The sequence below is a fragment of the Leucoraja erinacea genome, chromosome 6 (assembly GCF_028641065.1).
Source record: "Leucoraja erinacea ecotype New England chromosome 6, Leri_hhj_1, whole genome shotgun sequence".
Lineage (NCBI taxonomy): Eukaryota > Metazoa > Chordata > Chondrichthyes > Rajiformes > Rajidae > Leucoraja > Leucoraja erinaceus.
The window spans coordinates 11,765,940-11,778,495 of NC_073382.1; the positions used below are offsets into that span (position 1 = coordinate 11,765,940).

General features: G+C 44.6%; 1 protein-coding gene across 2 annotated transcripts in view; it reads right to left on the reverse strand.

Annotated features, from left to right (window-relative positions):
• LOC129697892 (rho guanine nucleotide exchange factor 7-like) overlaps positions 1-12,556 on the reverse strand; it is a 90,040-nt gene that overhangs the window by 8,329 nt on the left and 69,155 nt on the right. For both annotated transcript variants that reach the window (XM_055636612.1, XM_055636611.1), the window contains 2 exons: positions 4,433-4,532; positions 1,392-1,446 (listed from right to left, as the gene is read on the reverse strand). In XM_055636612.1, the coding sequence (XP_055492587.1) occupies positions 1,392-1,446; positions 4,433-4,532 (155 nt within the window). The remainder of the gene's footprint in view (positions 1-1,391; positions 1,447-4,432; positions 4,533-12,556) is intronic.

The window sequence follows — 12,556 nt, forward strand, 5'->3', positions numbered from 1 at the left end:
GGGTTCATGCACCTTAATATGCCTTAAAACCACCAGCACCACCATTTCTGTAATGTGGATATGTTCCATGACATCAATATTAATTTCCCTTAATTACTTAGCTTCCATGATCTTCTCTAGGTAAATTCAGATAAGAAAAAGCTACCCCTTTACTCTTAATACGGAATCTCGTTGATTGCATCAGAAGATCAGTAGAAAATTGTAATCAATACAATACCACATGCAGAATGTTAAAATTACTAAATCATTTTTCCAGGGCATGTTCGTACAAAACAGTTAGGGTCCAATTCTCCATCCATTCTTAGAAATAACAATGCGTGGTCTTTTAGAAACATAGAAATTAGGTGCAGGAGTAGGCCATTCGGCCCTTCGAGCCTGCAACGCCATTCAATATGATCATGGCTGATCATCCAACTCAGTATCCCGTACCTGCCTTCTCTCCATACCCTCTGATCCACTTAGCCACAAGGGCCACATCTAACTCCCTCTTAAATATAGCCAATGAACTGGCCTTGACGACCCTCTGTGGCAGAGAGTTCCAGAGATTCACCACTCCCTGTGTGAAAAAAGTTCTTCTCATCTCGGTTTTAAAGGATTTCCCCCTTATCCTTAAGCTGTGACCCCTTGTCCTGGACTTCCCCAACATCCGGAGCAAACTTCCTGCATCTAGCCTGTCCAACCCCTTAAGAATTTTGTAAGTTTCTATAATATCCCCTCTCAATCTCCTAAACTCTAGAGAGTATAAACCAAGTCCAGTCTTTCTTCATAAGACAGTCCTGACATCCCAGGAATCAGTCTGGTGAACCTTCTCTGCACTCCCTCTATGGCAATAATGTCCTTCCTCAGATTTGGAGACCAAAACTGTACGCAATACTCCAGGTGTGGTCTCACCAAGACCCTGTACAACTGCAGTAGAACCTCCCTGCTCCTATACTCAAATCCTTTTGCTATGAAAGCTAACATACCATTCGCTTTGCATCTACCTGGTGATTTCTAATTTATCCTGGTCTGAAAGACAGTGACTGACTGCGGTGTTCCAGCAAGGCCACATTCTACCCCAACATGCATGCTTCCATAAACATGCGGCATTCCCAGCGCGCCATTCCTCCCATAGTGCGACTCCCTCAGCACTGCCCATCCCACAGTGAGATACACCCTCATTACAGCATATTTGTATTCCAGTCTGTAGTTTTGTGACCATTCAGTAGACTTGCGCACTGTCCCTCTTCCAGGACTCTGACCACCGCCCCAGGACGAGAACAACCAGCACCCTATGGACTTTGTCTCTCCCACTGCTCCTTCTACCTCTCCCTCTTTATTCACCCTGGGGATAAAATGTTCTCAACAACACAGCCTAATGTCTCTGCGCTCAGTATTAGTGGTTTACGTACCTGCTTCAGTTCAAGCACCTCATCCTTTAACGCATAAACTGTGTCCACAAGGGTCCTGTTTGGAAAGGACAAAATGAAGGCAAAATTTAGATCAAAGCGCTATTTTGCTCACCTGAGTAATTATGGACACAAATAAAGGGAATAGTTCAATTACTATCCCGAGGCTGCTCAGTAAAATAAAACCTGCTTCCCTATCTATCCCCAACACCATTTCCATACCCTAACAGGTTTCCACCAATCTAACGAATTCCATCTGCCTGTAGATAATCTGAAGTCTTCTATCCCCCTATTTGTTCAGGAGTATCCAATGCCTCTTAAATATTGCTATTGTATTTGCTTGTACCACCTCCCCAACAATGCTTTCCAGGCACCTCTCACATTGCATAAAAAACATTACCCCCTAACCCTTCTTTAAACCTTACCCTCACTTTAAACCCATGTATCTGTTTTTGGAGCAGAGGCAGATTTCAAAGGCCGAGTGATCAAGATTGGCTAAATGAGCAGCCAATAAATACAAGGCAAGGTGTAGCGGAGCAGCATATTGAGAATGGTTGAGGGGAAGTGCTGTGTTGACAGAGAGTGAGAAGCTTTGGTGAGGAGGCTGAGCAGAGGGGGGACAGGAAGTAAAGGTAGGTAGACACAAAATGCTGGAGTAACTCAGCGGGACAGGCAGCATCTCTGGAGGGAAGAAACCGAGAGATGCTGCCTGTCCCGCTGAGTTACTCCAGCATTTTGTGTCTACCTACCTTTACCTCCTGTCCCTCTCTGCTTTTTGTGTCTACCTTCGATTTAAACCAGCATCTGCAGTTCTTTCCTACACAGGAGGTAACGGTATGTTTGCTGCATCTCGTTTGCGATTGTTGTCAAGTCGCTTTATTTCTATAGCACATTTAAAAAACAACTTTCGTTGACCAAAGTGCTTTACATTGGTGGAGGTACTAACGTTATACAACAGTAGTTGTATAACGTTAGTACAGTCTAGGAGCTACAACCGCAAAGGTGCAGTCGCCTTTGCCTAGACCGCGGGATGTTCAGTAACCCCAAGTCGACCGATTTGAGGGACCTAGAGGTGGTGTGGTGGGTAAGCAGACTTTTGATGTAGGTGGGGGCAAGCTCGTTAAGGGCTTTGTAAACATAAAGAAGGATCTTGAAATTTATTCGGAACCACAGAGGGAGCCAGTGGAGGGAGGCCAGAATCGGGGTGATGTGCTCCCTTTTTCGGGTGCCCGTCGGGAGTCTCGCTGCGGCGTTTTGGACCAGTTACAGGCGAGACAGGGAAGATTGGCTGATGCCAGTTACAGTAATCGAGGCGGGAGGAGGTAAATGTGTGGATGATCTTTTCGAGGTTGTGCTTTTTGGTCCTCGGTTTTCGTGCAGTAGTGATGGCAGGTAGATGATGCAATGTTCTGCCTGCAGGATGCGAGAAGTCAGGGAAACTGCTACTGTCCCTGATGACTACACCGGTGGGAATTGTGCCATGTCCAGCACCTTACAGACTACATTAGGGAACTGAATTGCAGCTGGACGACCTCAGGATCATATGGAAGAATGAGAGCTTTATAGATAGGATTTACAGCGAGGTGGTCATGCCCAAGGGACAGGAAGAGAGTAGGTGAGTAGCCACGAGGAAAGGCAGTAGACAGAGTGCAGGTGGCCCCTGCGGCGTTTCCCCTTCAAAACAGGTACACCCATTTGGATATTGCTTGGGGAGGGGAAGGATAATCGGTCAGGGGTAAGCAGCAGTACCAGTCAGGTCTGTGGCACCGAGTCTGGCTCTGGCGTCTTTGTGCATGTTGGCACAAGGGACATCGGTAACTAAAATCAGAAAATGTAATGTTAATACCACTGGGCTGTAAGCTACCCAAGCAAAATGAAGTGCTGTTCCTCCAATTTGTGTGTGGCCTCACTCTGGCGATGGAGGCAGCACATGACTGAAAGAACAGTGTGGGAATGGGTGGGAACAGTGTGGGAATGATCCAGTAGGCCTCGGCGGACCAAGCGCAAGTGTTCAACGAAACCATGGCCGAGTCTATTCTTTGTCTCGCCAACGAACAGGAGTCTACATGGGAAATCCTGGATGCAGTAGACGAGGTAATCGCAGGAATGGATGAGATATGCTCATTTACATAGATGAGAAGCGCATCTATTGCATCTGGTGTTCCCAATGTGGGCTCCTGTACATTGACACGACGACTGTTTCACTCAACACTTACGCTTGGTCCGTAAGTGAAGGGAAACAAACTTTCCTCATCGGTGAACAGATTGTTCACCACAGGAGACAGCTCAATAATTGTTAAAAGCAAAGGTGGATTCTGCAAAACAATCATTCACAAATGAACACGAAAATATACAGCCATAAGAAGAATCAGGGAACAGGATTAGCTGGTCTGGTCCTTCATTCTGAGTGGCACCCTCTTGTATCGTTACTTTTCCACGATTACAAGAATCCAACTCTGACCAGCGACCTCAGTGAAGACCTCATGGGAGACTCGGGCAGTCCTTAGCAAATCCCTATATTCCATTGCCTGTGTAGGAAAGAGCTGCAGATGCTGGTTTGGTTTGAAGCAAAGATAGGTGCAAAATGCTGGAGTAACTCAGTGGGACAGGCAGCATCTCCGGAGAGAAGGAATGGGTGATGGTTTGGGTCTCACCCCAAAACGTCACCCATTCCTCTCCAGATTTGCTGCCTGTCCATGCTGAGTTACTCCAGCATTTTGTGTCCGTAGCCCATTTCAACCTGTTCTCTTCCCCTTATCTGACGTGCAAGGACTCTCTAGTGTCCGGGAGCTCACATCCACTACGCAATTACTCATTAGGAAGCCTTTGGGGATATACTGTCCAGCTAAATCGTGATCGACTTGTATAAGATTTGGAATTCCAAGTGAAGTAGGCTCCGACCAATTCACTGTACCGCGCAATCCACTGTACACCATTGACTCCTTGTCCTGCTCCAATTGACTAACTGCTGCTTATTGACTTGTGTTCAATAATTTGCACACTACAAAACACATGATATTAAATCCTTCATAGATCTTTCTTACTTTTCTTCGATGATCATTTGCCCGTTGCTGTTGGTTTCTTCTACAATCATTTTCTCTTCTTCTGGTAGGAAAACCTGAGGTGCAGATTCTTTACGATACGCTGCAACATAGTTTAGAAGTTGAAATCCCTAACCCAGGGTGCCAGCAAACACAATTTGTAACACACAATGGCATGCCACATAAGCTTTTATATCACAATAACAGTGGGCATGTGGGGCTTCATGAGGTCTGCACAAGTGTGTCCTAACTGGGCAAGTGTAAAAGTAATCTTTTTTTTGTGTGAGTGTATGATGGTATGCACATCTTTCTTGAGTCATACGCACATGCATAAGCATGTTGGTCTGCCCATCTGTGTGTCAGTGAATGGATGAATGGTTGCCAATCAAGTGAGTGCGAGGCCTAGCGGCTGGTGACAATGCTTGCGTGCTTTAGTTGGTGGAGGAGGATTGGTGTGCATGCCAAGTGCAGAACGTACACACACCCTTATGTACGAGTGCATACGTGCCCATGTGTGCACAAGCACCTCAGTCCATGTACCCATGTTTCAGCCCACCTGTGCATAGATGGTCACTGCCATTATTGTACTGACTGTAACCCCTATTTTGATTGTCAGATCGCTTTGGCCCTTCAATTTCTACTGCCAGGCCAGCTGAAGAAAAATTATACTACACTGTTAACTGGCAATTTCCCACCAAAGGGACAGGAAAATTGTTGGAACAAATATTTACCATTTGTCTAAAAAACAGTTTGAGAGATCAGAATCCATGCGTGAATACACCAAGTCTGCCACACAACGCCACAATCATCTGCATATCTTGTTGAATCGCACAGTTCGTTGTGACATGTCTGTCACCCAGACAGTGCGTCAGCTCTCTGAGTGCAGAACATCCAGTTCCCAGCTTCTGAGCCACGATTCCATTCAAGTGATTCATTTTAAATTGCCAAGAACAAGCCCTAGCTTCATTTAAATACTCCAGAGCATTGCCAGCCGGCACAGTGGCGCAGCGGTAGTGTTTCTGCCTTACAGTGTCAGGGATCCAGGTTCGATCCTGACTACAGCCGCTGTCTGTACAGAGTTTGTACGCTCTCCCTGTGACCGCGTGGGTTTTCTCCAGTGCTCCAGTTTCCACCCGCACTCTAAAGACGTACAGATTTATAGATTAATTGGCTTTGATAAAATATTGTAAATTGTCCCTAGTGTGTAGGACAGTGCTAGTGTGTGGGGATCGCTGATGGGCCGAAGGGCCTGTTTTCATGCTGCATCTCTAAACTAAACATTGCCATTCATCCACAGAGGAATGGTGCCAGAGAGTCAACCTGTTCACTTGGTCTGCAATAGGCTTGGTGGGTGTGCATGAGTTAGGGTCCAAGAGACTCCCGGTTTTCAATTAGTGATGCTGCCTGTCAAATTATCATCTTCAGTTCATATTATTTTTACCATTTTTGGTTCTCAGGCATTGTTATAATCTTTTCCCTAAGGTTTCAACATTCCTGGGCAGCCACAACACTCGACAATGGACTTTCCTCACTCGAGAACGAGGTATGCAAATTTATCAGGCGTCGAAAGAGGAAAATATTTCTCATCGCAGACGTGTCAGAAAATGAAGGGAGATAGGTTGGGTTAGAGGGCGTTTAGCAAGACATGAGAATGTATTCTTCATCGAGAATAGTTGGAATCTGGCATCGCGGCCCAAGGGGGTAGCACTGTGCTAGCATTTGTGTCTCTAGTTGACTATTCAAAAGTCAAGATGTAGAAGAGGTCTTTGAACCAAGTGCTGGTATATAGGACTTGTATAGATAGGTAATTGATGGTCGGCATTGACAGGTTGCGCCACAGGGCCTGTATCTACGCTATATCATTCCACAACTCCCTCATTGGAGAGTGTCAAGTGTTCAAGTCTCATTCAGCTTGAATCTAAATCATTCGCCCCAAGAGGTATGAATCATACTCATTGAGCAACAATGCAATAACTGGGCAAAAGGGAGTGGATGTGATGGGCTAGATTATCCAATCTCCGTTTGGTCCTTTCAGTGCAGGGCAGATCTATATGCATCAAGCCGCCAACCTTCCACTGGGAAGGTGTCTTTGCCGGACTTCTGCCACACCAATGGAGGCATGTCTCAGTCAGCAGGTGGCTTCCTCTCCCAGTGCACCAAGGTCCACCAGAATCTCCTGAGTAGGGAGTTGCCACTGACAGAACACGAGCCTGAGAAGGAGTAGCTCTGCCTCAGTTTGGGATGCATTAAAACACATGCCTGCCATTTGCAAATTTGAGTGGGGATGAACCGCACTTTCCAACATTCATTCCACACTCAAACATACCAAACCTCCACGTGGATGATTGAAACAGCTTTGGAGTGAAATCAAATACAGCCTGTAAAATCATTTCATCCCCAAATTGAAATCAGCTGTTTAAAAGTTAAGCAGGTCGAATAATTTGCCAAATATTAGGTGGTTACATTTTCCATGTAGATATTTTTCCTTCCCTTGGTAGACATCTCACAATAGGCTGAGTGGATGTCCATTGTTGAAACAATGCCTTAAATAAAACGAACAGGCAGGTGTCATTTGACCAAAATGCTGAAAATAAAAAATAAAAACCAGAAAATGCTGGAAATGCTCAGCAAACCAGGCGGCATCTGTGGAGACAGAAAGAAAGTAAGCTTTTCAGGTACATGACCTTTATATTTTGTTCAAGTTTGGTTATGAATAAGGGGTAGGCCATTTAGGACCGAGATGAGGAAAAACATCTTCACACAGAGTGTTGTGAATCTGTGGAATTCTCTGCCACAGAAGGCAGTCGAGGCCAATTCACTGGATGTTTTCAAGAGAGTTAGATTTACCTCTTAGGGCTAAAGGAATCAAGGGATATGGGGAAAATGCAGGAACGTGGTACTGCTTTTAGATGATCAGCCGTGATCATATTGAATGGCGGTGCTGGCTCGAAGGGCTGATAGTCCTACTCCTGCACCTATTTTTCTATGTTTCTATGTCATGTACAATGGGATGAATGCCCATTAGTAGCACTGCCTGTGTCCCAGGTCTATTAACTGGTGAAGCAGAGTGCCAACAAAAAAACAACAGGCATCGCTGAGTTGAAAAACAGTCTCTTTGGAGGGAAAAATGTAACTGATGCTTTCAAAACTGCAGTTGCTGGAATCTTGTACAAAGCCAAAGTGCTGAAGGAACTCAGTGGGCCAGGTAGCATCTGGGGAGGGTATGGGCAGGGGACATTTCAGGTCAGGCCTGAAGGGACCCAACCCAAAATGTTGTCTGTCCATTCCTTCCACAAATGCTGCCCAACCTGCTGAGTTCTTCCTGCACTTTGTGTTTTGACCTCCCCCAAGTACCCTGTAGCATCACGTCCGCATGTGGAACTCAACAGGTGGCACGAACACTGAGACAATGCTCATTGGTAAGTGGGGGACAGACACTGTGTTAGACAACATGGTCCAATGTGCCTCCTGTTTTTCTTTGCGGAAGCTTGTGTGAAGCAGTGGTAACAGTGATTCGGTGCTGACCAGGATATGAAGGCAGGAAGGCAAAGCCTGCAGTCAGCCCACAGCTCTAGACGAAACTCCTGCTGCCAACATCATTCATTGCTTCTCCAGTGCAGTTTCCTGGTAAAACTATGCACCAGGCAAAGCAGACAGAACAAAAGGTTTAATGCGACCACCGATAGATTACTGAATGATCCAGACATGTGTTCAACAGTCCAATGATGCATCTACTTAAGGGCCTGTCCCACCAGCATGCGACTGCATGCGGCAAGCGCGACCAAACGTGGTGGCTTGAGGCGTACGGCCTCGCGGGGCCGTTCCCACTTCCAACCGCGGAGCTGTCTGGAGCTGGTCCCGACATCATACTCACCAATCAGCTGGGCCGGAGGCAGGCCGACTGAATTTGGACGTCGCACGGCGCAGTGACGTCATCGCGCAACGCCACGCACTAGGTGTACGTCGTCAAGATGCTGTGTACGGTGTCCAGACGCTGCGTACGGCATCGAGACGTTGCGTATGGCCTCAAAGCGGCTGCGGACTGACAGGCCGTTGCCGCGCGGGATTTTTGGACAGTATCAGTTTTTCGGAGCCCCGCGCGATGTCGGGACCAGCCCCGCGCAACTACATACGACTCTGGCGGTCGAAGTGGGACCGGCCCCGCGAGGCCATATGGCTCAAGCGACCACGTTAGGTCGCGCTCGCCGCATGCAGTCGTATGCTCGTGGGGCAGGCCCTTTAGCCGATTCCCTGCAATGAGGCAACATCGTCAATCTTGATTCCTTTGACAGTTGGAGCATGTACCCACACAAACATAAATTTCCACCTGGACATTCTATGTTACCCATCTGTAGGACTCAGGGGTCATGCATAACTTGGGTCCCTAGGGAATCCCTCATCACCACTTCCCCTCGTCTAAAAAATAATTAACAGGAACTCTACGTGGTGACAGAGATAGGCTAGATGTGTACAGCACTAAATGGGAGGACTCTTAAATCCACCCTCAGTACACAAGCTGTTTTAAACAGGACTAATAGTTCAGATTCCTTTTGCACCATCAGTGGAGTCAGAGCTGGCCACTACCCAGTCATTGTATCTGACTTCAGTCTTAATGGTCTCATGTTCAGAATCCATGCAACTCTTGAATCCTTTTCTCAGGATGAAAGGGAATCCAGTTTGGAATGTGAAATTCCTGAATGAAACATTGTTCTGAGTTTTTAATTGAAAGCATCGATTGTTTGCACTCTTCGAATGGCAGGAAATTCAAGCAGCAGCGGGAGTTGGTTTTGCTCGTGAATAGAATCATTGTGTAACCTTATAAATTAGAACATTTTCTGGAAAGATAAAAACATGGAATTAGATTACTTTATCTTGTATGGTTATTGCTTCATGTCATCTACTTAAAACTTTGAAGTTGAACTCTGATACTATGAGATCATGTTCAATATAATATTCAAAATCAATATCCATTAATCCATCTTGTGGGATCAAACTTGGATCTTAAGACCGGAACAGTAATCTACCCATGAGTGAACAACTTGGGAAGAGATTGAAAAAGAGTTTTATAGATGGATCACATGGATAAATTGAATGCAGACAAAGAAACAGTCCATTTCTCTTCCTACATTGTGACCAGCAATGCCCTTGTGTCAGGCCATATTGTAAATAAACCTTACACTGGAAATGTTCAACATACAATACACAACAATGCTATAATAAAGACATTTTATTTTCAACTGTATTGTACAATGGAAGTGAAATTACTTTTTTTTAAAAACAACACTTGAATGGGATATATGTAAATCACAAGAGACAATCATACACTGTACAAATGTAACACTCAAATTTATAAAAGGTTATTTAAAGGCCTTTATCCTTAAAACTGCCTTTTGTCAACAATTAGCTAGTACCGACACAGAACTGCACAACACAGGAGCTACTGAGTGTACAACAGGACACACCATATTGTGTTTGGTCAAGTGTTATCCTATACATGCGCGTTATCTAATCCCATTTTGTTATACAAGGAGTATTCCTAAAGGTAATGATAAATCACTAATTTTATATTTGACAAATAGCATTAAGGTCCAGTTAACCAGAAATGTAACAATTACATGTTGCTGGTATAACTAGAATCTGACCAATGGCCTCAAACCATCTCAGTTTATACACTGTAGGAAGGTTCAGTTTGGAGAAATTGAACATTGCAGCAGCATCATTTCTCAATACATCAGATAATGATTAAATCCGCACAAACAGTATTCTTACACATTAAACCCAAATAATACCGGTTTGCCCAAACTAGGGTTCTGTGGATACCTGCAACCTGTTGGCCCTAGCCATTGAAGTCTCCAATCCAAGGCAACCCCCTATCGATTTCCTTGGTATTTCCTTGCACCTTTCACTGCAAGTCCTGGTTTTCAAACATGCAAACTTCAAGTGGAAAACCAGGACCTTCTGCCACCACAATTTGCTTATATGGCCAATGTCACACAATAATGTGCACCTGCTAAGAACTGGAGTTGAGAGTGAAAAAGGGAGGCAGACACACAGCCAGCTGACTCACAACTTCAGGAGTCAACGGTCCGAGGAAATCATTGATAATGTGGATTCAAACCTTACATTCGGCCCCATGTTCAAGAACACCACCATCGCGCCATGCTCTGTTCTGCGCCAATTTGCAAAACCCAGCTCCAATTCCGTCAGGGCAGGTTGTGGATTGAATTTGAAATATGATTGCTGCAGACTGGTTGATTATCATAAAATTCAACTGAGTAAAGACCTGCAGGGAGGGTTGCAGTCCTTACCCGAGCTGGCCTACATGCCTTCCCAATAAATCTAGAGATTTAATGATTGAGACTGATTCACACCTCCTGGGTGAGGCTTTGAAATTTGTTCAAATGCCACAAATACAGAAAATTAATATCATTTCCAGAATCACTAGCAGAACCTGCAACTCCACTTGACCCAGAACTCAAAGGATTGCATTGAACTGGAGGCATCTACACACTGATTGCTGAAATCCTGACGAGGTTTGGTTAACAGTGCTTCGAAAAACAGATTATATGTTGTGACAAGTGACCTGAATAATTACTATGCACCAATGTACAAAAAAACACCACGCAATATCATTGATAATCACACCGATCCAATGTGACCTTGCACCAAGTACCCGGCATAAATAAAAACAGTGAAACATTTCAAACAAGCCTTTGAATTTTGTTGCAAAATAATAAATAACAATGTTTGGCGACAACTATATAGAAGAGTGATATATTATGTCTCTTAAATAAATCAAAAATCATAGCTTAAATTCAACACTAGACTTTTGGCATTTGCTATCTAATTTAATGGTGAACAGATGTGCCCCATAAATCAAGGAAATAAATTTGCTTTTTATTTTCACAAATACTGCTTATGGTTTATGGCATTTCATTCCTGCTCAGCATGGTATAAAACGTTAAACGATTGGACATAATTGAAATGTAACTTAAATCTAAAAGATTCAATGAGGTTTATGTAGTGTACAAAATAACAGGAATGAATTTTCAACAAAGGGGAATGTTACAAGCATCAAGCCACTGAACTCACTGGGAAGTTATAAGTACGTCACATTTCAGACTTTAGAAACTTACAGTAATTAATTTGCATAAACTGCAGCTCCAACTATTGGAAAAACAATTCCTTGATTACTTTAACTGACGGAAGACAATGTTTTAAAAAACCAGCAGCATCATAAAATCTGTCCCATGACCAGCCTGTTACCACCCAGACCTTGGAAACACTGCCGCACTTACAATGTCCCAACTTTCTTCACCATGTTCCCCATTATTTTGGTGCCAATTTTTTTTAAACTGCCGATGCTCGAAATCTAAACAAAAAAATAAAATGCCAGAAATACCGAGTTGGTCAGGCTGCATCTGTGGGAAGAGAAACCAAGTAAATGTTTCAGGATTAAAATCTTTTTTCAGAGCCAACAAAGTCCAACCTGGAACATTGAATCTGTTTCTTCCCACAGATGTGGCCAGTCTTTTAGTTGAGTTTAGTTTGAGAGATACAGCACGGAAACAGGCCCTTCAGCTCACAAGGTCCGCACCGACACGGCGATCCCCGCACTATGCCATACCTACGCTAGGGTCAATTTACATTTATATCAAGCCAATTAACCTACAAAGCTGGTACACAAAAATGCTGGAGAAACTCAGCGGGGTGCAGCAGCATCTATGGAGCGAAGGAGATAGGCAACGTTTCGGCCCGAAACGTTGCCTATCTCCTTCGCTCCATAGATTCTGCTGCACCCGCTGAGTTTCTCCTTTGTGTACATTCGATTTTCCAGCATCTGCAGTTCCTTCTTAAACAACCTACAAAGCTGTACGTCTTTGGAGTGTGTGAGGAAACTGGAGCACCCGGAGAAAACCCACGCAGGCCATGGGGAGAACTCAAATTTCACTGAACCTTAATTGGTGCGCGTGACAATAAAGTGAGCTTGAAACCTTGAACATGCAAACTCCACACAGACAGCACCCGTAATCAGGATCAAACCGGGGTCTCTTGCACTGCAAGTCAGCAAATTCTCTGCGCCACCGTGATGCTCCTATCCTGCTGAGTGTTTCCACGATTTGCTGT